The 26401-nt window shown below is 35.6% G+C and overlaps 4 protein-coding genes across 9 annotated transcripts in view; 1 reads left to right on the plus strand and 3 right to left on the minus strand.

Moving 5' to 3' along the window:
- Positions 1–6362, plus strand: part of LOC129577852 (PAN2-PAN3 deadenylation complex subunit PAN3) — a 10645-nt gene extending 4283 nt beyond the window's left edge. The window contains exons 1-15 of one of the 4 annotated variants that reach the window (XM_055465613.1): positions 26–554; positions 1465–1559; positions 2580–2675; positions 3149–3305; positions 3412–3509; positions 3570–3861; positions 3955–4098; positions 4194–4310; positions 4783–4903; positions 4987–5109; positions 5191–5320; positions 5391–5527; positions 5604–5798; positions 5893–6055; positions 6134–6362. In XM_055465613.1, the coding sequence (XP_055321588.1) occupies positions 551–554; positions 1465–1559; positions 2580–2675; positions 3149–3305; positions 3412–3509; positions 3570–3861; positions 3955–4098; positions 4194–4310; positions 4783–4903; positions 4987–5109; positions 5191–5320; positions 5391–5527; positions 5604–5798; positions 5893–6055; positions 6134–6250 (1989 nt within the window). In that variant the 5' untranslated portion in view covers positions 26–550 and the 3' untranslated portion in view covers positions 6251–6362. Of the gene's footprint in view, positions 555–1464; positions 1560–2579; positions 2676–3148; positions 3306–3411; positions 3510–3569; positions 3862–3954; positions 4099–4193; positions 4311–4782; positions 4904–4986; positions 5110–5190; positions 5321–5390; positions 5528–5603; positions 5799–5892; positions 6056–6133 lie in introns of all 4 variants that reach the window. The other 3 variants (XM_055465612.1, XM_055465615.1, XM_055465614.1) reach the window with 3 other exon arrangements.
- Positions 6363–9777: 3415 nt separating this feature from the next.
- LOC129577855 (PHD finger protein 7-like) lies at positions 9778–12615 on the minus strand. Of its 2 annotated transcripts, none has more exons than XM_055465619.1 (6): positions 12509–12615; positions 11801–12051; positions 11704–11731; positions 11126–11605; positions 10849–11043; positions 9778–10747 (listed from the first exon to the last, which is right to left on the minus strand). In XM_055465619.1, exons 2-6 carry the CDS (start codon positions 11909–11911, stop codon positions 10368–10370), a joined length of 1194 nt encoding a protein of 397 aa, XP_055321594.1. In that variant the 5' UTR covers positions 11912–12051; positions 12509–12615; the 3' UTR covers positions 9778–10367. The 2 variants fall into 2 exon arrangements, with proteins under 2 accessions (XP_055321594.1, XP_055321593.1); XM_055465618.1 differs by having other exon boundaries at positions 12301–12594.
- A 5482-nt stretch (positions 12616–18097) lies between these two features.
- On the minus strand, positions 18098–18777 carry LOC129577872 (uncharacterized). Its single transcript, XM_055465648.1, has one exon. The coding sequence runs from the start codon at positions 18775–18777 to the stop codon at positions 18601–18603; it is 177 nt and encodes a 58-aa protein (XP_055321623.1). The 3' UTR covers positions 18098–18600.
- On the minus strand, positions 18098–20719 carry LOC129577870 (uncharacterized). Of its 2 annotated transcripts, none has more exons than XM_055465644.1 (4): positions 20265–20719; positions 19367–19591; positions 19181–19281; positions 18098–19058 (listed from the first exon to the last, which is right to left on the minus strand). In XM_055465644.1, the coding sequence occupies exons 2-4, from the start codon at positions 19554–19556 to the stop codon at positions 18918–18920; spliced, it is 432 nt and encodes a 143-aa protein (XP_055321619.1). In that variant the 5' UTR covers positions 19557–19591; positions 20265–20719; the 3' UTR covers positions 18098–18917. The 2 variants fall into 2 exon arrangements, with proteins under 2 accessions (XP_055321619.1, XP_055321620.1); XM_055465645.1 differs by having other exon boundaries at positions 19367–19588; positions 20265–20428.
- Positions 20720–26401: the final 5682 nt, after the last annotated feature.

Below are 26401 nucleotides of genomic sequence, written 5' to 3' on the forward strand. Positions count from 1 at the left end.
GTGTGTGTGTGTGTGTGTGTGTGTGTGTGTGTGTGTGTGTGTGTGTGAATCGATGCCATCTTTTTCGAAAAGAAAAACATTTTGTGTATAATCAAGAAATTAGCGCGACAGCATTTACATATTTTGAAACGGTGAAAACACAACAGAAATTGACACGCGTTAAAAAATGCACACATACACATAGCAAAAAAAAAACGATTTTTGGTTCGGTGTTTTTAGTGTTGTGTTGTTGTTTCATTTTGCTTCTGCTGCCAATGTCTTGACAACATCATGACATATCACCAGTGAATGTGTCATTCAATTTTGAACGACAATTAAATACGCACACATATGTTTGTTTGTTTCGATCAACCAAAACAAAATAAAAACCTAAATAAAAGGAAAATAAAATAAACACAGAAAACCGAAACAGAAACAAAAAATAACACACAAACATTTCGTTGCTATTATCTCTCTCTATCAATAAAAGCCAGAACGTTAACGAATTAAGCAGCAGCGGCCGCAGCAGTTGTACGTACAGCGTCGCACCGAAACAGAAAAAAGAAATAAAATGGGTAAAGGATAGTTTTTCAAATGATCGAATAAAAAGGAAACAAAAGCAAAAGCAAAAAAAAAAAAATAGAAAGAAAGACACGAATGTCGAGCATTGATTTCAATGTTTGCCGAAGCGGATGGAATTTCGAATGTTGCTTGCTGGCCTCGTAGCTCACTCATTCTCTCTCTCTCTCTCTCTCTCTCTCTCTCGCTCTCTTCGTGGGCCCCTTCAGCCAGTTTGATAAGCTGGCGGCTGAAATGGTGCAACGAACATTTTCGTGCGAAAAACCTTTTTGTGGAGAAGGTAACATTTAAGATGGATGAAGCGATATATATCGAATGACGTGATCAAAAGACGCATTTCTATCTATCGAGCTGGCAATATCGAATGTGTACGTGTGGAATCTAGATGGGAGAGAGCAACAAAACATGTTTGATTCGAAGTTCATTTGAATATTTGTCATACGCGCATTATGCGACGAGCATTTTTGGTTTTTTTCCTCCTATTATTATTGTTCGTGAAATCATGCGACATAGAGCGCGAGTACCGAACATTTCAAGTTTTACCGCTGCGATGTCGCATTCGTTCTGACCCATTTTGTACGTTTATGAGGTCAAGACCACTTGGAAATGCATGCCACTTTTATTCGCCTTCTTCTTCGCTGGAATAAAACAAAAGAAAAGCGAAAAATTTCGTCAAACTCCCGATAATATGGCAAACGAAACCCCAAAAAAAACCGTGTTCCCGAAATGAAAGCACCATGTTTGGCTCCATTTAATGTTAACGATATCAGAAATGCATGTTTTTTTTTGTCTTTTATTCCAAACACACCTATTGTTTAACTGCATTCTTTTGTTGCTGCTTTTGATTTAGGCAATTGAGCTTCAAGCACTTAATGTATTTCGATTTTTGTTTCTCTTTTTTTTCAGAATCATCCATAAAAATGGATCCGATATTTTTTACGCCAACAAACGGAATTTCAACAGCAACATTACCATCTGAGAGTAAATTAGCTACATATATGGTATGCAACACACACTCATGAATTTTTATGTTTCCAACATTTTTTTTTACCAATCTAATGATACCACATTGTTACTATTTACTAACTTGTACAAAACATTTTTTTCAAAGAAAATCGAGCAACATAGTGTTTTTTTCTATTGTGTACAATAACTGATTGGTACATATCATTTATTTGAAAAGAAGAAAAAAAAAACAACACACACACACACACATACACACAGAAATAAAATGTGGTAGGTTTTTGCTATCTATTGGTGACGACTATAGTTACCACAAGTCTTAGAAAAGTTACCCCACGCACCAAAATATTACTATGCACAGCACACATGCATTTTTTGGTTGGAAAATTCTCGGAAAAGCGCTACTGTGGGAAATCGGGAAATTCAGACCAGTCTCAATCGATCGGACGGAAAATTTCATGTGAGGTACTGACCCGAAGGGCGATTTTCAAGCGAAAAAACCATCCATTTCTGAGATAAATGAAAAAAACTTGCCGATATTTCCGAATTTTTTCATTTATCTCAGAAATGGATGGTTTTTTCGCTTGAAAATCGCCCTTCGGGTCAGTACCTCACATGAAATTTTCCGTCCGATCGATTGAGACTGGTCTGAATTTCCCGATTTCCCACAGTAGCGCTTTTCCGAGAATTTTCCAACCAAAAAATGCATGTGTGCTGTGCATAGTAATATTTTGGTGCGTGGGGTAACTTTTCTAAGACTTGTGGTAACGTTACTCGTCACCAATAGATAGCACAAACCTACCACATTTTATTTCTGTGTGTACCAATTGTCATAATTGATTATTGTTTCGTTTCATTGGCTTGCAAATCATGTAATCATTCATTGTTTTGGATTTCGTTAATGTTTCCGCATCTTTATTGTGCTCTTATCCTTTTTGGTTTCTTGGTCTATTTGTTTTAATGTTCTGGTTTTTTTTTTGTTTTTACTTCGGTGACTTTGGGACACACACTGTTTGTTATTTCATTTTTTTTTTTCAATCACACACTCATTTTCATAGAATCGTCAAAACACTGTTACGACACCCACGTATGGTATTTCGGCGGTTTCGAACAAAATGACCATAGATTCGCCCATATCAATAAAAAATGTTCAGGTATGATCGATCGTTCGACAAACACACATTTTTTTGGAGCAAATTTTTACAAAGATAGTGGGAGAAACAAAGAAAAATTGAACTACTATAATCCATACACTTCACAAAATTAGATCATTGTTTTGTAAATTCACATTATTTTTTTCTCATTAATTTGATCCATTTAAACGTTTTGCATTGGATGTGTTTTATGTTTGTAATCATTTGGAAAAAAAAAACGATATTCCTTTGAAATCTCACAAAATTAACAATTCTTCACCAAAAACCGAATTCGATACGAATCAATAGAAAATGTTCTTCCCATCGCTAACTGTTCCAACTTTCCTCTGCGAATGTGTTACGAAGAATATTTTCTATTTTATTATCCCCCTATTTTAAAACTAATTGGATGCCGCTTGTTTTAACTTTTGCTACGAGAACAATAAATGCATTGTGTTTTGGAATCGAATGTTAAGCCGCTTTGAATTTTTCAGGTGACACCACAATCGCCTGAGTTCATTCCATCAAAAGTAAATTCATCACCGAATTTTTACTCCCCATACGCATCTGTGATGAATGCAAATAATATAACAACTCCAGTTAAATCGAGTACAAGTGCGTCAAGTGCATATGCAATAGCACCAACTAAAGGTATGAACCACAGCAAAAAAAAATCATCTCATTTTCCTTTGTTTTTGTTTTTCTGAACAAAAAAAAAACAAATAACGTTGTATTCATTTGAACTTTTTGTTTTCAGCTGGAAGAAATTTGATGCGTGTCGAATCTCCCCATAGTGTTGAATCGCCGAAATTGACGCCGTCACCTCCATCAAATGTACCGCCGAATATACACCAAGTAAATTTAAACATTTCAATTTTATTCACTGGGCCAGTTTTAATCCGTTCATTTTTCTAGGAGAATGTCGGCGGAACCACCTATTTCTATCCAACGGGCAATCATTCGGCAAATCAAACGAGTAGTTCAATCGTTACCGATTCATCATTGTCATTATCACATCATAGTAGTTCACAGAATATCAGTTACTCACAGCCACCGGTGCATGTGTATCCCGGTCCAGCCTCAAATGTTGTAAACATGCAACCTAGAACTCAGCTCTCTTCTGCCATTTTTATACCAGATGAAATGCGAAACGACATTCTATCGCGTAACGAAATTGCCAATCTTGTTGATGCAATTCCGAATCCAGGTACAGCACGCACGCATACATTTTTTTTTTTGATTTGATAATTTGAAAAAAAAGCCATTTACAATTGCTCATGATGATGATAAATCGTTTCAGATATTCCAAACGAAATTGACAATTACCATTCGCTGTTTTTGTTGGAAACATTGGCTATTCATCAAAAACTACCACTTCCATCGTCAACGTACAAAGCGACACACGTTTCAACTGGAATCAAATATTGCCTGCGACGATTACATGGTATGAAGAATTTGCAATTGAACTCAATGTTGAGCCAATGACCAACAGAACTGTACATCATATTTAATTGGGATTTCATTTGCATGTGCGCATAGGTTTTCGATTACAATCGACAAAATGCATGAGCATTGTGGATTTATGGAAGAAATTCCAACATTCAAACGTTGTACAATTAAGAGAAGTGTTCACCACAAAAGGTTTCGGCGATCAATGTAAGTGATCTCACACACGGATTCTCATTTCATTTTCATTTTTGTGTTTTTTTTCTGTTTGTTTCTTTTTATCGACGAATGCTAAGGGAGAGACACGAAACTTAAATGAGTTAAATTAGAACATTATTCAACGATAATAGGAAAAATAGAAGAAATTATTGAGTTTGGTTTGCCAATGTTAACGCTTTTTGTTTATTGTTTACAAAATAGTCCCGTTAGGTCTTCCATAAGCATTGTATTGACAGTGTAATACGCTCTGCAAGCGATTTTACTAGAAATAATAGCACAATATTGGCACTTTTGCACCAAAACTAGAAAAATTAGAGGACATAAAGAAAAAAAATATATAAAATTGAGTGTAACTAGACTCTAATAGAATTTGTGTCTTGCCCCTAGGACGAATGTATACCTATAGGTATATAGTGTTAATTTAATCTACTAAATGTAATTTGTTTGGGTTGTGTTTTTGCAGCTTTGGTTTTAGTTTACGACTATCATCCAGGATCTCAAACATTGCTAGCGAAATACTTTACACCGACATCCGAATCAAATAATTATCAAGATCCATTCCAGGGTGAAGCCAGACCGTTCAGGTAGGTGTCAATAGATATTCAATGAACATGGATGCACATTTTGGAGTCTATTTTCATTATTATGATTTATTTTCCATTTTCAGCCATAAAAGTAATTTGCAGCGAACACCAAATGGACCATATTTACCTGAAACTGAAATTTGGGCAATTATCATGCAATTGACAGCTGGTTTGCGTGCAATACATCAAGCTGGTTTTGCTTGCAGGTGAATATTCACGACAACATTCTCATTTTGATGAACCTTGACCATGTAATAAATGAATATTAATTTTCCTTTGTCTACCAGGACCATTGATCCAACCAAGATTATTGTCACCGGCAAACGTGTTCGCTTCAGTTTTGTTGGCATTTCAGATATAATTTATTTCGATCCAAATCAAGCCAATCCAGCCGCTGCAATTGCAAACTATCAACAGGTAAAACGGATTTATTCGCAGTAATTTCCAAGTTGCTAATGAAAAACTGGTTTTTCCAATGGAATTGCAGGAAGACTTAACGTCATTAGGTAAATTAGTTTTAGCCTTGGCATGCCGATGCTTACACTCAGTTCAAGAAGATCGAATCCAGTCCAGTGTTTCACTTGTATCGAGGAATTATTCATCCGATTTAAGAAACTTAGTTCTGTAAGTGCAGTGCAAGTGACCGTTTTTTTTTTAACTTTGAATGAAATATTTGCTAAAAACATTTTTTTTTGCTCAGGTACCTGCTAACAACGACGACAACTCGACGTTCAGTAACTGATCTAATGCCTATGATCGGGGCCCGCTTTTACACTCAACTAGACGCTTTACAGTGCCAATGCGATCGGCAAGAAGATGAATTGGCCAAGGAAATGGAAAATGGACGCTTGTACAGACTGCTCGTGAAATTGGGTTGCATCAATGAACGACCAGAGTAAGTAGCGATTTCTTCCTCTCTTCCACTCGATTCATTCACATTTCATGTAATAGAGTATCTAAAGAAAATCATTAACCAAAAATGAACACAGGTTAAACATGGATGTGACATGGTCGGAAACGGGCGATCGATACATGCTTAAACTGTTCAGGGACTATTTATTTCATTCGGTGAATGAGGACGGAACGCCATGGTTGGATCACGCTCACATCATTCAATGCTTGAATAAATTGGACGCAGGCATAGTAGAAAAGGTACATTCCACCCACACACTCTTGAGCCATAAACATTGTTGTCATTCAATTAACCGGATAAAAATCATTTTGATTCAGGTGCAACTGGTATCGAGGGACGAACAATCCATTTTAATTGTAACATATGCCGAATTGAAGCATTGCCTAGAACAGGCATTCTCTGAATTAACAGCAAATGCAGTAGCATTACCATAAAATCACAAAAAAAAAGTAAATGAAAAAAAAATGTTGCATCTTATAACCGTTTTTACAATATGAAAAGTAAAAGAAAATTGAAAAAAAAGAGAAATACTGAAAACAGATCATATTTACATGATAGTTTTTTTTGTCGGTGGTAAGAATCACACACACACACATACTAATTTTTTTCATATACAACGAGTAAAATGGTCATAATGAATGTTTGAATCGCATCAAAAGAAACCCAAGACGCAATTTTTCATTCGAATGACACTTTTTTCTCATCTCTTCATTCGGTTTGTTGTGATAGAAAAAGCATTGACAGCTGTAGAACTTAGGAAGAATACAATCCATTAAAACAGAATCCAATATTTTTGAATGAAATTAAAAAACACAGAGCGAAAACGAATAAAAACAAAAACAAAGCCGCGCGCACAAACCGGAAAAGTACGCATTTGCAGAAGAAAAAAAAAGAAGAAAATTAAATGAATCTGTTCCTTTTGGTTTTGAGGCAAACGCCTGACGCCACGAATGCATGGAACAGATATGATGGGCAAACTGAAGCCGGATGTCAGTTTTTTGGTTGTTGAAACAGAGAAAGAAAAACCATTCATCTCAAACTAATGGAAGAGTAGACATTTATCGTCTTTATTTTTCTAGAGCAGTTTTCATAATTACATTTAAAACCGAAATAATAATTAATTTAACACAAAAAGACGGAGGAAAAGAACACATAAATGCCGAAAGAAATTGCAGTCACAATATTTCCATTGTACACAGACACCGATCAAAACCATCACACCGTTGTTGATCCAACAAACTGCATTTGGTCTCGGTTTGCAGCCAAAGGCAAACGCTTAATGTTTTTATGGGGATATCCATTTTATCGGGAGAAAAATAAGGGATGGAGAAAAAGAAAACATAGGGAGATTTGATTTTTCCATTTATTCTCTTGAATTAATACCATTAACTATTCGATGAATTTTTGTGATTTCAATTTTTTTTTCTTTTGTTCAACAATAACAGAAGAATGTTATGTATTTGAGAAGGGAAAAAAGATGAACCTCGATATATTTTTTTTTTAAATAACTAAAACATCTCTAAGTGTATTTAATCTGTAATTCGATATTGTTTGTATACGTAGCAAAAATCGATCGGACGGTGATTGTCGATCGGTTTTTTTTCTCGTTTCATCGAAACTTCAATGGGATTATAACTTAAATTCCAAAGTCTTTAATTGCAATTTGTCAATTGGTCATGCGAATGGTATTAGTTAAATGGTTAAAAAGTAAACAAAAAAAATGGAAAAAAACGGGAGAAATGGCACATTTTTAAACAATATAAACAACACAATATTTCCCATTGTGTTCGTAGCACAAAAATCGATCACTTTAAAAAAAAAAAAAAAAAAACGACGGATATTCAGAACTACAAGAGTTTTTATTTCGTTTTTGGGGAAAAAGCAACACAAAAATCTAGAGAATTAAACCACAGAAACGATTCCGGTAAATCAGTATTTTAGAACGTACATGATTATTTTTAATTGTGAAAACTACATTTGGTTGGCATTTAATTTTGAAAAGGAAATAAAAATACGACAAAAGCAACAACAACACGAAGACAAAAGAAAATATAGTGAGAACCATGCAAAATATTCAATTTAAATGAAGAGTACAAACAGCGTTAATTCAAGCAGTTACAGAGAGGCAAATGAAATTAAAAATTACGATGAACCTGATGTCAAAACGGGGCAGGACTTGACACTGTTCAGTGTTCATACTGTGAAGAGAAACCCAATAACACACACCACATTGCGTTTGTGATCGTGGCATAGCCGCACTACCCAGTCTAGCATGTGTGCGCGCAAAACAGCAGGGCAGCTCAGAACAAAATCCAGTTCACTTCAATTGGTGTTCGTCCAAGAGATATATGTATATTTTTAAAAATTCTTCTTTACTTCACATTTTTTTGTACTTTTTTTTAATCGCCAAAAACATTTGTTTTTTTTGTAATTTTTTTTTTTTGAACGATTAAGATTTTTACTCGTAATGTAAATATTTGTTTGATATTTTTTCAGTACGTTTGAAAATGGTGCGTTGAATTCTCTCTTTCTTTTTAGTACGCGATTTTTTTATTATTTTACACCACCATTGAATGTGTTTTAGTTCGTGCAGATAACACCTGATGACGTCGGTGAACTATGTAAAAAAAGGAAACACAACAACAAGGAGAAATAATATTGAACCGAGCCAAAATTTTTGTGTTAATTGTATCCATACAGAGATTTCGATAGATATATTCAGTTTAATGAACACAATTTATTTACATACACGTGTGTGTGGAACAAGTGAAAAACGGAATTCTTTTGTAGACCGAATGAAAGAGAAAAAAAAAAACTAACGATTAACCGAAATCGACCATAAAACAAACAGAAATATTGGTTTTTCCACCCCATCATATCTTTCATTTTTTTCATTACCGAATTTATGTCAATTAACGGGATTAAGTGTTACGTTTTTACAAAAATCTGAAATTAATAATCAAATTGTTTCAACCATATTCAATTCAATGAAGACAACAAACGTTGTACATGGCAATAGATTACACAAGCTCAACTAATCCAATCATAAACAGAAAAAAAAAACATTTTATCTGTGAATGAATTCATAAATGAAAGCAACAAACAAACAATACAATCGAAATTTTCAACATAGAAAACAAACGGCGTACACATTTTCCATCTCCAGAACATTCAGCACTATTGCAGTGCCCTAACAGATGCAAATTATTTTACCTATGAAATTAAAAACAAAACAGAGATGCAAAAGTGAACGTATTTACATGAAAGAACATTTAATTTTAAGATTTTAAAAGAAAATTTGAAAAAATTAAGATAAAAAAAACAACAAAAAAATAGAAAAAGAAAACAATAAAAAAAGTTGAAATTTTTTTTAAAATGAATTTAAAAAAAATGAAATGTGTTTCAATTGTGTATGTGAGAAGAGTGTGAGTGGAAGTTTGGAAACAAAATGAAAAAATGCTGGGCATTGTCTGTAAGACACGATATCGGTTGGGTGAAGAAAATGTTCATTCTGGATGTTGCCCGAAAAACGCTTCTTTCCGAATAACAAACGGTTTTTCTATGCATATAGACATGCGTCCGCAGTTCCAAATTGGAATTCGGAATCGTCGTAGGTTTGTTCAACTTTTCGATTTGTTCATTTTTTTCCGAAATCTAATTTTTGGAACATTGTAAATAAGTTCATCGTGTAATGAAATATTCTAATATACTTTCCGGCGATTTACCCTTTACGAAATGCATGAATTGCCTTCGATTTCAGCCCTCTTCTCGTGAATCGCCGCTTATCGTCCAATACAATCTAAGCTTTGACTTCGTCTACTTTTGTCTCATTATATTATACATTTGTTTACATTTCGATGCGTAACCCATGATAACTGTCATAAGTGACTTCTCTGCGCTCTCCCTGCAATGGCATATAACATCGAGGGAAAAAAGAAAAAGAAGAAGAAAAAACACAACATTTTTCGCTGGTCTCAAGCCATTTTTATATAATTTCATTTGAATTTATTTTGTTGTTATGAGATATCTCTAACTTTTTCCTAGGGGAATTTATCATTCGAAAATTCATATATTCCGGTGTGTTTTGAGCCATATTCAGAATATTCACTCATATTCACAGATATTCAGTCTTTCTTATTTGACAGTTCTAGCGTTCTCATCAGCCGTCATCTTGAATTCGTCGCCATCTTGAAAATTTTTATTCAAAATATTCACAAAATTCACAACATTCACATAAAATCGAAATTTTGACGATGAATGAGAAAAATATCCACAATATACACAAATATTCACATTTTTCAAGCCTTGAATGAAACCCCTAGACTTTTTCTCTGAAAAAAGTAACTTAATTCCAAATGCGTTGTTTTAAATCCCAGTTACTGCTTTAATCCATTTGCGTTGGAATGGTAGAGAAGCTACTAATTACCAAGTAAAATACAATTCAAGAAAATGCAATAGTTTGGCTCAATCATAATCCTTCAATGGAAACATGGCTAAAACTTGAGTTGATTGAAATTTGTTTTGATTTTCTTTTTCGTGCTGCTTCTTCATTCAGATGAGCCACGGCGGTGGAGCTGGTTTTGCATCAAAATCCGCTTTCGCGAAGAACATGTCCAATCGATTGTTTCGCATTTTTCCTCTTGCTGCACCGCATAACGGGTCATCATCTTCGTTGGTACTTTCATCAGCCAGAAGCAGTGTAGTTTTTCGGTATGATAGCCGATCTGTTGGGACCAATTTGAAAACCTTGCCTTCTGATTCACCAGGTCCACTTGTATTTGGCTCATTACTGTTATTGTTGTTAACATTGGTTTTCGAAGTAGATGGATTCTCAACGTCCATGTTAGCTTCATTTGTGGTTTCTGCGTTGTTTCTGGAACTTTCAGTGTGAACAGTAATTAATGGAGTCGATTTCCCACTGCAGTCGTTACCTAATCAAGGGTAAAATCACAAAAGCAAAAATAAAAAATATTGAGAAATAACGAAAAGCAATGACAAAGTAATGAAAAACTAATGGTGATGCAGTCATTACATATGAAGTCGTTGTTCGTATCAGTCGGACGACAGCCATTGTGAATACCCTTTTCTCCACAGTAACGGCACTTGTGCAAACGCCATTCGCCACGTGCACTATGTTTTCGTCCATTTGGGCAGAGACAATTTCTGGCGTCGCATTGGTTGTGAACATACAATAATGAATGGTATGCATCTTGCGATAGTTCCCAATCTGAAAAAAAAATATCAAAAACATTGGTATCGAATAATTTTTTAATGTAATGTCAGTCCAAATTAAAATCAATTTTCCTAACCTGCATCCTTATCCGGGCAGAAAATGCCACGTTGTGCGAGAAACTGTCTGTACTCGTTGTTATCAGTATCGAAGCCGTTTCCACAACATGGACATTTTGTCAAATAGCCAGCTGCTCTTGCATGCTTCTGTATACATGTTCGGTGGAAAAAGCCTTGATTGCAGCACGATGGAATGCTTGTAATCGGATTGTATGGACCCATGGGTTCCTTGCAAATTTGACATGACCAATAATCACCATGGATTGTATTTTTCTCTTTGATATCAACATGACAATGACAATACGAATCACCTCCAAATTGGAACAAACAATTGTTCTCTGTTCCACACTTTACATGGAAATAACGTGGACATTTTTTATTCTTGCATCTGACTGTTGCACACTTCTTTTTGCAATAATAGCATTTGGTTTTTTTATGTAATTTCACGAAGTCTCGAATGTCAGTAACCAAGAATCCATCGATACCTTCATTGTCTTCGCCTAAAGAATAACAAATTCATACAAATCCATTACAATTTTACCACAAAATCAATTGCGTATCAAATATACGTTTAGAATAGTTAACCTCAAAACTGTACCTCGTTGTACTGCATTCGGTGATAACAACTGAAAATTTTCGACAAAATATGTCATTATTCCAGATATGATTTTCAATGGATAAAAAACTTTAAATACCGCACAAAACAGATGAATAGTACAGTCTTCTGATGTCTTCCATTCACCTAAGTCCAAATCATTTCTATCGCTAAATTTACAAATCTCGCACACTTTTTGCGATGTCGCCATTTCGTTTTGCTCCAATCTGCATCCAGTTCTTGAGTTTACAATCTAACGGTTCCATTCGATCATCATGTTTGTTGTTGATTTGGCTGACTGTGTGTATCTTGTGTTCTGTTCAAACGACTGATGTGTTTGACAGTTGACAGCTGGAATTTCGTCGTTGCGAAAATGAAACAGTGGAAATATTGTTAAATCGTATATATGTGTGTTTATTCAGTGTGCAGCAAATGAGATGCTTCAGCTGTACAATAGAGCTGTTGCCTTTGCATATTCATCAATTGCGTTTAGACCATTCCATTCAAACGATTTGATATTTTTATTATTTTTATCAATACAATGAATGCATTTAAAGATTTTTCGTTATATTTCCAGATTTATAAATCCACAAAATTTACCTAGCCATTTTTGATGCAAAATCGACAATTCGAATTATAATTTATTTTTTTAATAGTAGAAAAGTCTTATTTTTCATTACTGATTTAGAGTTTGTTGGCTATTATATCTAACGAATTGTCAATACCAAAACTAGTTAAATTATTCACTTTAAATTCGGATTCATGCTTTCAGTTTATTAACTATTTTCTTTGTTGTATTCAATTTTACCGTGAAATGATGGTTTTTTTTTTATTGTAGTGCAGAAAACAAGCTAAAAAATACAAACAACATGAAAATAAATGTGTCATAAGCAAGTGTCAAAACAATGGTTGCCGCCATAATTGAAGTCAACCAAGGTGGTCTATTGTTGAAGTTTGCCACATAGAGTCACCACTTATCACATGTCGTATAAATTACTCTCTGTCAGATGCATTGTTAGAGGAGTTGTTTATGTTTGTAAACAAAACTTTTAGTTTTTTCCTTTATATTCCATGTGTATTGATTCACAATTGACAATTGTTTGTTTTTACTGTGTACTCGTGATCAATTCTTTGATATTTTTATTTTTGATTCAGTTTGGTAAAACTAATATGGAAATTTTATTTCGCTAATGTATTAAGTAAATAACGAAATAATTATAAGCACTCCATTTGATAAGCAAATAAATCGAGATTAAATTCAGAAAAAAAAAACTGCTTGTTTTGTTCATTGTTTGCGACTATTATAAGGAAATGCTTCTTGGCTCAATTTTAGAGCCTATTTTGATTTTTGTATTGATTCCACTAACAGTGATGATAATTGCTCCTTCAGAAAATGGTAAAAATAGCAACTCATGCATGAACTCACATATATACGCAAACGAAAAATGCTTGAGAAGTACAAACAGCCGTAATTCAAATAGTTACAGAAAAGGGAAATGAAATTAAAAAGTACAATGAACCTGATGTCAAAACGGGGCAGATAAGGCACTTGACACTGTTCAGTGTTCACACTGTGAATAGAAACCCAATAACACACACCACATTGCGTTTGTGATTTTGGCATAGCCGCACTACCCAATCTAGCATGTGTGCGCACAAAACAGTAGGGCAGCTCAGAACAAAATTCAGTTCACTTCAATTGGTGTTCGTCCAAGAGATATATGTATATTTTTAAAAATTCTTCTTTACTTCACATTTTTTTTAATCGCCAAAAACATTTGTTTTTTTTTGTAATTTTTTTTTGAACGACTGAAGATTTTAACTGGAATAAATTTTTTTTCGTTAATATTTGTTTGATATTTATCAGTTATTGAAAATCTGAAAAATTAAAATAATAAAAAATTAATAAAAAAAGTTGAATTTTTTTAAAAAATGAATTCAAAAAAATGGAATGCGTTTTAATTGCGTGTGAGCGATTGAGTCAGTGGAAAGAAAATGAAAGAATTCTGTGCATTGTCTGTAAGACACGGTATCGGTTGGATGCATTGTCGCATCTTGTGACCAAGAAAATTTTCATTCTGGATGTTGGCCAAAAACGCTTTTATCCGAATAACAAACGGTTTTTCTATGCATATAGACATGCATACGCAGTTCCAAATTGGAATTTTCATTGGTATGGCTGCATACCAATAACGAAAAACAACAATAAAAACATACGCCTCGCAGAATGCTCACCATCGATTCCAAATTTTCGTGCAAAAAATTCTAATTTTAATGCAGACGAAGCCATAGATTCATCCGAATTAGATGTACGAATGGCAATGTGTAAACAGTGTCCATCCAGTTGTCATGGTCCATATCGAAGCAATAGCCATTATAAAATTTGTTGGATCGGCGCTTCTATCTGATATTCTCGGTATTATATTGTTAATGGCTCTCATTTTAGGTGAGTGATTTAGTTAAATTTTGCGTCGCATCGAGATAAACATTTCTTTTTTTCGTTTTGTCTGTTTTAAATCCTTCTCCACATACATCCCAAACGTACGTATACACACAGATCCATATGGTACGCCACAAGGATTGGATTACTGCTTGTTTTCGTTGATTTTATCTGATCTTTTGGAAAATGTCGTTTTGGGCTCACTGTCGATCTGTTCGTCTCTGTTCGAGATTTAGATGTTCGGTGATAATGCGTGTAAATTATTTGCATGTGCGTCGTATGCACTTTGGCTGGTTAACATAATGTCGTTATTTTGGCTGTCCGTTGACCGATATTTATTCATCACCGACATCAAATACAGTACCTATAAAATGCGGACCAAAGCAAGGTTTGTAGCAATGGCAATATAAAAGCCCACTGTCTTTCTCCGTAGATTAGTGTTTTGTGTTTGTATAATTCACCAATTCTGTGTGTAAGGTTCATCTGTAAAATCATTTTGTCGTGGTTTGTGTCGGTCGTTTATAGCTTTTGAACCGATTGTTCCGCTCGCAACACCGGTCGATATTTGAAGCAATCGTTCGTTTGCATTTTGCATATATGGCATTTGGAATCGTACTACACAACCGTGACCATTATCATCATATTGGAATGCTTTGTCGGTATGAATTTCAATTTTGCGCGAATATTTTTCATGCGTTTCAAAAACTTGACACAATCACATTATCAGACGAAATTTAGTGAGACTGATGTTGAATCGCTAATGGATTCAAATCATAAAATGTCAGCGCTGTTGGCGTTTATATTTTGGGCATCATGGTTACGTTATATAACGTATCATTTCGCATGGGATTCCAATCATGATGAATCGAGCCTATTAGAGTACTGGACTGGGAATGCGGTGCGTTATTGAGATTACCGATTTTAACGATATGCTTCTCTCGATATCGAAATTATTTGCGCTCATTTTTTGAATCAGTTAAAAGTCACTCGACATCGCTCCATTTTCTACGATTCGAGCAACAACCGACGTCAGCCGATATATCATCACATCCACTGCTGGTCGACAGCTTCAGTCTGCATATTTAAAAGTGTTGACTTTCAAATTTATTTAAAATAGATCAATTTTGCTACATTTATTTGTTGGATAATCCGTTTGGAGTCAGCTTTCAGCATCAGGGCTCCAGGGTGCTTCCGTTACTTGGGCAAACTGTTCGAGTCAGCTGTGACAATACAGTGAGCGTCAAAAGTTTTGGCACAGTTAGTTTTTTCAGTTATTATATATATTTATTGTTGTTTTAACAAAATTTCTTTTATGGTTTTATGAAACAAGTAGAAATATATAAATTCATAATCTTTTTTTCGAATTTAATTTACCGTTACTGTAGATAAATGACAAAAATCAAAAAACAAAAATCACGCGTCAAAAGTTATGGCACACTTTAGGAAAATTGGTCAAAATATTGAATATCTCATAATTAATTGTCGCTCAACAAAATCCGTCGCACAGAAAGCAGTGGTGTAGCCGTGCTGTTTGCACATCGAACTTTTTCGCATACACATCGTCCGTTCATCGTGTTTCTTATGTGCCGAACGCTCTCTAGTAATTCATTCCATCACTGTAGCCATGCTTCGTACGGAACTCGGCTTTGAGCGTTCGGCGCATACATACACGCATACACGCGTGTGTCTGTGTGCTGATTTCGTTTGTATGAAACACGATGAATGACGATGTGTATGCGAAAAAGTCCGATGTGAAAACAACACGGCTGCACCACTGCTTTCTGTGCGACGGATTTTGTTGAGCGGTATTTGGCTTTTAAATGAAGATGGTGACCTAAATCAAAGATTCCGGTACTTTGCTTTGCATTTTAATGATAGCCTTAAGTCATAAAGCTGGCCGGCATATGGCCAAAATGTGGTTTTTTGTGTTTTTGACCACCCTGTATTTTTAAGGCCGGCCATCTGATTAAAATAAAACATATACAATTGGAAACGTCTTTGAAAGTAGATGCATTTAGTGCTAAAGCACAATCAAATCGGCGGCCATTTGGTCAAATAACGGTCATGTGAAACCATTGGCCAACAATCAAAAAACATATGGAAGTGGCCAAAATTTTGTCAAATTTAGATCTTCTTGGAATTTTTTTTCTATAAACATTGCCTACTTATTAAGACCTTTACAACGATATGCAAAGTATTCGCTTCAGGTGGCCATTTCAAAATGGCCAAAATTTTTGGCTCCATTTACATGAGGCCGTAATTCGGCCAAATGGCCGCTGATAATAAAAGCCTTAGCTTTAAATGTATTTACGTTCAAAGACGTTTCCAACTGTATATATTTCATTTTAATCAGATGGCCTTAAAAATACAGGGTGGTCAAAAACACAAAAAACCACATTTTGGTCATATGCCGGCCAGCTTCATGACTTAAGGTCATCATTAAAATGCAAAACAAAGTACCAGGACCTTTGATTTGAGTCACCATTTTCATTTAAATGCCAAATACCGACAATTAATTGTGAGATATTCAAGATTTTGACCAAACTTTTGACGCCATAACTTTTGACGCGTGATTTTTGATTTTTGTCATTTATCTACAGTAACGGTAAATTAAATTCGAAAAAAAGATTATGAATTTATAGATTTTTTCTCGTTTCATAAAACCATAAAAGAAATTTCGTTAAAACAACAATAAATATATATAAAAACTGAAAAAAACTAACTGTGCCAAAACTTTTGACGCTCACTGTATAATTACAAACCTAGCAAAAAAAAATGTAACATTTTATCCAAATAAAATAAAAGCGGCTTAGAAGCTAGGACATTCATGCACATCAGACATTTGGAATAATAAACTGATTTATTTATGTTTCTTTAACCCGTGTCAAGGCAAGGTAAAACAGTAACACTAAATCTTGTATATCCATGAGATAGAAAGTCGAAAATGTTTCAATTGCTAGCAAATAGTGATATCAGATCAAATCGACTTAAATGCTCATTTGACGGGATTTTCTGATTTTTTTTTCAAAATTCCAACGACCAACAAAATATCAACGGAATTGTAAATATATTAACGTCTTAACGAAACAAATCGAACAATTTATTTATACTGATGCGCGTTGTTTATGTTTTTAAACAGAACTATTAGTTTTTTTCGTTTATATTTAATGTGTACTACCGGTATACCTGGTACATATTATTTTTCGTTAAAACATGGAAGGCAATAAGAATAAGCAATTCATAACAATTCATTGAATGGATTTTTATAATTCAACATTCAGCCGTTACTTATCGCGCATGTCATTTACAACCGAACAGACGAATTTTGACAATTGTTTGTTTCCACTGTATATTTGTGGTCATTTTGTTGTTTTCAACAAACGTAATTGTACACAATTTGTTGGAAATTTTAGAACGAAAAATGCTTACCACGAAATACAAAACATAAAAGATAAAAAAACTCCCACACTCTTCTTCACACCATTATTTCATAGCTCGTTCTAGAAAAAACTAGCGCGCCTGGTCCGAAAGACCCACCTTCTGCAGAGGATCCTGCTTCGATTGGTTGAATATAAGTGGATAGTGTATTATATGCAATTGCCGCAATAAAGAAATACCAGAAATAATGAACGAATCTCAGTTTGTCAATCCGTTGAAGTTGAGCATTTAAAATCTTGTATGTTGACCTTTGAGTTCATTTCACCACATCAAATCATGATGCTATTATCTTTTTTACTGATTTTCCTAATTGATTGGTTAATGACATGACCATTAATTAACTAATAGTTTGAGATTTAATTTGACCGCAACTTTGGAGCATTAATTTGTATTTAATTATAGCAAGGTATTGCAAGCGATGCTTAGGATAGAATTTTCGTATCTTCAAATGAAACAAACTAAAATTTCCCGAAAATACCAAAGAATTTCCTATCAGTGTGAGAAAAAAAAGATTCCACGTTATTTGTTACCGCTGTTATTCATTTATTTTTTGTTCTAAAAAATACATCTGTTTACGCAGAGAAAAAAAATAGCCTTTGTATCAAAAATGTAAATTGTTTGGACGGAATGTTCTGTTCATTCTTTGTTTCATTTCTTAAACATGTAAATGGTTCAAAAGTGCTTGACTTAATTTCGTCTACCAAAAGGAGAAAAAAAAAGTAAGATTCCGATTCCAGTCAAGTGGTATGGATCGAGTTTCGTACGGTTTAACTGTTTGTCAAAAAGTATCTAAAAATTTCTAGTCATTAGTTTCTAAGTCCTAATTAGCTGACAAAGTTCGTTGTGCTACAAAATACAAAACAAAATTAATGGCTTTTCATTTAAAACATTGGGACGGTAATACGTAAATGTATGAGAGGAATTTGGAATGTGGTGGTTGATAAGAGGAGGATGGGGTGAGACGGTGGCAGCGATGGTATCAACATCCAAACGATGGAAATACATTGGAATGTCCATGGGAATTAAGCGTAGCTGATTCCTTGGTCATACGCTTTATCCTCTTCCCATTCGCGTTCATCGGGCATTGCATGATGTCTAAGGCCGCAAATTCGCGGTCCCCATTTCAGTTGAACAATAATTACGCCAATGATGAAGGCTAGCAAAAATGCCACGGCAGGAAAAATGATAACATAAATCATTTTTTCGACAAAGTGTGAGATCCGTCTCTCTCTTCGACTGGACGAATTGGAAGAAGGGATGGTAACGATAATACGGAGAAGAAAAACAAAGCAGCCCGACCAAATCTAGTGACGTGTACAGTGGATTGGTGTGGCTTTAATTAAATATCGCTCTCACGCTTCTGTTGGTGCTGTAGCTCAACGTATTCCTCAGCCGGTTGTGATTGATTGTATGCGCGGCCGTAACCTCTTTGTTCTTCTTGTGGACGATGATAAGAAACCTCTGGGTGTTCAACGTCAGCCTAAATAATAATCATCATAATTTCAATAACACGGTTGACACGAAAAAAAAGAAGGCAACAACGACCACCGCATTCTCTTTTGCGTTGCTGTTTTTTTTTTTTGCTATTCTCGCAATACTTACACTCTTTGGATAAAATGAGCTCACGTCTTCCAATTCAGTTAAATCGAGAGGAGGGTTTTGATGCGGTGTAGCCGTCCAAAGTGATACAATCCAACGGTTGCCTATCAAATGTGTCAAAAATGATTAAATCGAATGGAATCAAACCACTTGCAATCGATAGATATAATAGAGCAATGATTAATTTACCGGTGTGTCGATCTTGCCAATACTGACGATGTTTTGAGCAGCAGCCGAGCACGATGTTGATTATGAATATAATCGCCAATAGTACCGAACAGACGGCGATTGTCTTGTAGAATGGTGAAAAATCTCCGTACAATGGCTTCGTGAAAAATGGATTCCTTAAATATTCGCTTCGTTCTTCAATAGTAGTCATGTTCTGATTTCGCGCTCTAACTACGCATTTGGCTGCTGACGAACAAAAATAAAAGAAAACCAATCAAAATAAAACACCCATCAAATGCAATCTCTTCGAAATGTGGCTTATGTCTTTGGTATGGAAATAAGAAGTACATTTTATTTACACCGAGATGTGTTTATATACGCACACGCTCACACACACACAAATGATCATCGCTTTGGCTAATTGATTAGCTAATTGTTTACTCAAATGATTCATCCATCAATAGCGATTTAAAATGTCGTTCAACTTTTCATTCGGATCATTTGTTTTTCGTTAAATGATGGTGTGTTTATTTTCTTTCGGTACACGCATGTAATTAATTGCTGGTGCAGAAGAACGCCCATTTCGATGCGTCAAGCATTCGGGGCCGTGAGCAAAATGGTTTGATCGAATTACCATAATTTCGAAATAATAATCAACAACCAAATTACATGTGTGTTTTTGATGAAAACAATATTGGCCATTCGAATAATTTGCTGCAAAAAAACGACGAATCGCTAGTCAATTTTTAAAATTAATCGGCCAAACAATTTTTTGGGTGTGGTGACAGAATGTGTGTGAGCGCGCGTTGTTGTGGCTTTCAATCATTCTGTGTCATCGCACTTGCAACAACCAGCAATTTGTATTTTTTTTTACTAATTAAAAAACCAATTTATTACCAAAAAACCAAATAAAACTTACAAATTTTCCACTAAAAGGAAAAGCCGAACGAGATAAAAAAGCAAACAAAACAACACAGATAACCAAATCAGAGAAAAAAAAGAAATTTAATTTCAATTTAACGATGTGAACGTTTCAAAAACATACACACACCGTCTATTTCGACGTATTATTGTGAATATATAAAATGTTGTGTTGAGTGTACTGTGCAAATGCTTTGGTCGCGTAGCAAACTTACGGAATGGAACACACATATATACGATCGAATACACGGACAACAAAAAAAAAGAGACGAAGTAATATTACGACCACAAAAAGAAATGACGCACACCAGAAAGAAAAGAAGACATAAAAACAACAACAACACACATGGCACACGGCACCAACGCATATGAAAAATAAATTATTTCATGAAAATGTTGCTGTTGTTTGTGTGCTGCTAATAAATATTTGTTTAGTTTTGTGTCCGATGTGTGTGTGTGTGTGTGCGATTTGAGTGCTGAGTATTGGTGCGTTTTGTTCGGTTGTCATATGAATATATGCGATTATGCGATTCAATTAATGAAGTCGCCGCCGCAATGAAACATGTACTGTACACTGTATGTGTCAGACAATAAAATTCAAATGACTTCAAAACAACCATTTAATATTCGATGTGTAATGAGATACAGAGACAGATCTATATAGATACATATATATGATATGCGTGTATAGGTGTGTGTGTGTATGTGTGTCTGGGTCTGGGTGGCTAGTTAGCAAAACGTTTACTTTAAGAGAACTAATACATTGTCATCAGGCGAACTAAGTTAACACAAAAACATCATCATTGCCTGTATTATGTTGTGAGGTACATTCGGTCCGAATGTTGTTAAAACACGGTACTCGTTCACTCACTCGCTTGTTCTTGCTCGCTCGCTTGCTCGCTCATTTGTTCGTTTGCTTCAGGCAATACGATCAAACAAACGGTGAGGTGAGACGAAGAAGAAACAGGTTAATGTATTTCATTCATCATACACAATGACACACTCTTACCTTGCCACACTACCTGTTTCTCTTCGAAGCGAATGAAAACACTTCAAATGTGCAACACCGACTATCGATGGCTACACCACACACTAATTGCTGCAATGTTTTCATTTCTGTACAACAACGATGGAATGAGAAGAGAAAAAAAAACCGCATCAGGATAATGACTTTATTTTAGCAGCTTGCAGCTTACAAACTTGCAATGTTAAGTGTGCTTCCAAACAGACCTCAACTCGTGATCTTGGATTTTGTGCTCTTTTCGTTTGGTTGCGTCGTTGTTGTTGTTTCGTGTTTCGTTTCTTCTCTGCTCTTTCTCTTAGCATATTTTGTCATTGAAACCATCATTCAATTCAATGAGTGAAGCGATGAGAAAAAATGAGAAAAAAAAAATACACAATTTATAAGGTTTTATTGGGAATAAAACTGCTCGAGCTCAAACGCATTCGATCAAATGAGCTATAGAGCATTGATGGACAAATGGATGGAAAACTGATGCTGTTATTCTAATCTTTCAAAATGCTTTTCCACGAATGGCATTCAGCGAGCACATTGCACTCTCTCCCTCCCTCTCTCTCTCTTTATTTTATTTCATTCTCTTCTCTTTTCTTTTCTTTTATCAAATATTATGATCGCCATTGATATCATTTCCGAAACCAAAAGACGGATCCTTATAATTTATACTCTATTAAAGTTTTACGGTTTAAGTCGATAAGCTCTCTTGAAAAAACTATATTTCGACATATTCGGCAACGTTTTGTTCCCGCAAATAGCTAACAGTGATGTGATATATAGATTACAGCTAAAGTTCTCTTGCTCGCTCACTCTCTCTCTCTCTCTCTCTCTCTCTCTGCCTTTGTGAATGTGCATGTGTGTGTGTCGTGTGTCATTTGATTGCTTAAGCGCATTTTGAGCGCAACGAAATCATGTGTGATGCGATATATGAAATGGCAAATGGGAAAGGTTTTCGATTTCAGAGTCGTGTTTGTTACGTGCACCCATGAGAATTTCCAAATTCAATGGAAAATTGACAAATTCCTAATGAAAGTCCCACTATGCTGAGGCTCAAATAAATACAAAATGAAAAACCATCGAATTAAATATACGGAATAACAAATAAATTGGACATACAATATACATACATACCATATAGATTTGCATTTGGCACCGATTCCTCAGAGGATTATTGGCGAATAGGTAAATTATTCGAACGTTTAATGTGACGTTACAGATCTCTTACTTACAACATTTATTATGCATATATTTTACATGTATAAATGCATGTGCACATGCATATAATGCAATCAAATATGATTGCGTTCGGGGCAGATGATGTACCGATCCATAAAATTGTGGCAATTTAGCAATGGCATATCACATATGTAACAACAACAAAATATTCTCCCGCAACACACACACACACTCTCTATCTCTATCTCCCACCGTACCTCTATGCATCTCTCTCTCTCTCTCTCTCTCTCCCTCTCTCTCAATTCATTGCCCTGTGCTTCCACTGGCAAATTGGTAAATGAAACCGAAATCACTTTGCAATCATTCAAATCAAAAATCACGAGAGAGTGAAGCAGAAAAATACACTCTCTGATTTAAATATGAGTGTCAGTTTTCTATATGTGATGCATTTTTCTTGTGGATATATTTTGTGGCCACCACCATTCCTCAGCGAACTTTATGGATGTCATGGTGGTTGGTTGCATCCGCTCCTCTTTCTCTCCTCCCACACTCTCCCTCGATTTGATTCACCTTATGCTTGCTATGTGTGGCGCGCACAAAAACGTAAATCTACTTCAATATAACACGAAAATACACAGCGCTGAAATATATCGAAGGTTTATGGCTGCGGGTTAAATTACAACCGTAACCATCACCGGCCATTCCCATTTTCCACTTTTCCGTTTTTCGAAACGCTGCTAATGACTAACTAATTTCAATTAGTGCATTTATGAGTGTGACTATAAATGGATTAAAAGCGTTTTTCCCATTTAGATTTATGAGTCGATGTGCCTTCATCTTCATCGCAACGCGCTGTTCTTTCCATTTTCACACCATGGCTTATGAATGGATATCCATGCACGTCGTTGTCGTCGTTGTAGTCATCGTTTGACTTATTATTGCTTATGGCGCGGTTATTGCATGCTGTGTGCTGTTGATGCTACTGCTGTTGCTGCAGTTGTCGCGTACCAAAACCTGATGCAAGAACCATCGAGATTTTCACGGAACGCGGATTTTTGTATCGAATGTCAATAAAATCAATGAACAATGTACTCGGCTGTAAATTGGTTTTCATTTCAATTTGCGTACTTCCACTTCCGTGGAAAAATCCACTTAGATTTTATTTTAATAAGCAACGCACTTAACGCTTCAAGCGAACAGATGAAATTGCGAAGTGAAAAAAACAACAGCAGCAAGAAGAAGGGAAAAATCACGAAACGCCACGTGATATCGATTCTCACTCAAACTAACCCTTTTACTTCCGTCTGTATTTCAACTTGAATGCCCGCCGTTTCCTTCATTTCATTAATTTGCCGAGAAAGATTTTAGTGCTAAATTATTTTCACGCTTGTTATGAGCAGCTAGCTTCAAATTTATTAACGTTACGCTTGTACTAAGTAAACATAAAGTTGTGCATACGAATTGGTTCGCAATTCTATGGCATTAGCACTTGGGCAACGACTTAAGCTTGAAATATCTTTATTGTATTTGATTCATCCCAAGTGTAATGTTGTACTATTTTGATTGTGGTGTTTGAAATATAAACACGATTTTGCAAGGCAGATGAAAATGAGATGAGATAAGATGATATGATATGGTGTGAGAGTGTGCGGGCGAAAAAAAAGGATGTCTTATTTCCATCTCTCTATCTCTCGCTCTCGCTCACTCAAACAACGATTTCAATGCTGTGTGTGCACACAGGAAAATCATAATAATCCAATGGATTCAAACACATGGAATTACACGGAAGACGGAAACTCATTGAAATCCTGAAGTTTAAGCCAACATGAAAACCTCAAAACACGTGCAATTCCTTGCTTTCAATCAAATACACCGACAATATTAGCAAAGTGGTTTTGTGTCGAGTGAAAGCAAGAACGATGGAAAGAACGAATGGTCATCGGGAAAGCGTAAAAAGGATTGCGTAGAATTCCACCTGTGAAGCCAAGTTACAAAAATAATATTTTCACTATGTAACAATGGGACGAGTATACTCGTACCGAGTACTATAGTACTCGGAAATAGAGAGAAAAATAAAATGCGAATGGTTTGCGGGTGTGCTCGGCTTTCGTTTGATTTTCTGTATATATAATAATAGCACAATGCATTGAAAGAGTGAGAAAGTGTGTGTGTGTGTGTGAGAGAGAGAGAGAGAGAGAGAGAGAGTGAGAGAAGAAGAAGAGGAAGAGAGCCAGTGTTCACAAAATGTGACCATACACAAAGTGGTGAAAAACGGGAGAGAAGAGAATAAAAAAAGATGTTGTGAAGCACTAGTATGGACGAAGCGCAAAATGAAATGCTTAACTAGATAGATTAAACTTGTGTGTTGCACATGGTACTCCGCAACGAGAGCACACCGAACCGCATACTGTCCGTCATGAGTTCATATTTCATAATCTCCGATATACTTATGATATTGTTCAAGATGGGAATGTGGTCGATTAGATAGATTATGGCGAGGGAATCCGTTAGGCGAACGAGATCCGAGATGAAAGTCAACATACTCACCTGTATATCCAATATGCATGGTGTTCGCCCCCAAAGGGAAAATTCATCGCATATAAGGTCATTATTATCTCGGACATTTCACGCGCTCACATCTATCTCTCTCTCTCTCTCTCTTTCTCTCTCTCCCATTTGTTACTTTATTTATTATCAAAAGTGTGCTCTTTTATTTATTTATTTGTTTTTTTCTTCTTCTCTTTCTTCTTCGGCTTCATTCCATTCTTCGATGGTACGTGATCGAATGGGGAAATCGTCAAAATGATTAACCATACCGTATTTTTTTCGGGGTTTCACTTTTCAAATTGACCGTATTTGCTCTATTGATTTGGCTTAAACAATCGTTGATTGATAGCAGAATGCAGCCAATAAGACCAACATTATGTGGGAACATTCCATCGGAGCTAAGTCATTTGATTTGGGGCGAGGATTTTACGATGCTATGGTGCTTTTCGCAACACACAACTGTGGAACAATGAAATGTGGTGAAAGTATGCGGTCTGTTTACATTGCGTCACGGCTATTTAGCCAACCGTTTAGGTGAGGAAATCCAAGGAATTCCAAAAGCGACAACACACACACACACACACACACACATACACAACTTTAACTTAAAGAACATAAAAATGTGTTTTGTGGCATTGCCGGTTAACGTTTTGGGGTGGGAACAGGGTGGTTGCGAATGTCTGCGTTTACAACCGGAAATATGACATAAAATAGTGAAGTTTTCGCCATACGCTATTAGGTTTTGCAATGAATGTGTCCTTCGCCAGTTCCACGGGCCACTTCCACGGGATTGATCTTTCGAAATTGGAAAGTTTCAGTCGTTAAATCAGCACCATTCGAATGTGGTGTATAATGCATCCGTAGGGAAGAATAGCTTAAAACTGCCCAACTTAATTACGGTTTAGTACCTCCGATATGTGCTCCAACATATCCTGCAATATACTTACTTTAGGTGTTGCAACTGGCTGACTGGCACACACACACACAACAGTTTCCGTTGTCATTTATTTCATTTTGCATTAATATTTATAGACTGTTCACACTCTGGCCATATTTTTTAAAAGTTCCTTGTATCACATCACATACCCAAACCCAACCAAAATGCATTGTGAGTGCTGTGTTGAAATCAAGTTTGAGGCAACAAAAATTAATCATGCAATCAAATGGGGTTCGGTTTGGTTATGCTTTCAGTGTCCCCCGGATGGCTGTTAGTTTCACACAGGACAATCACAATGCGAATATATGAACGTTCATCTCCTCGGCTTATCCAGCTCTTGAGCTTTGAGATTGTGTTCCACGCTTTTATGCGATCCAAGTTCATCAATCGTTTTTCCAAAAACGATTGAGGGCGAGAGAGAGAGAGAGAGAGAGAGAGAGAGAGAGAGAGAGAGAGAGAG

The sequence above is a fragment of the Sitodiplosis mosellana genome, unplaced genomic scaffold, assembly GCF_009176505.1.
Source record: "Sitodiplosis mosellana isolate CC-2019 unplaced genomic scaffold, AAFC_SMos_1.0 Smas_scaffold_6226, whole genome shotgun sequence".
Taxonomy (NCBI): Eukaryota; Metazoa; Arthropoda; class Insecta; order Diptera; family Cecidomyiidae; genus Sitodiplosis; species Sitodiplosis mosellana.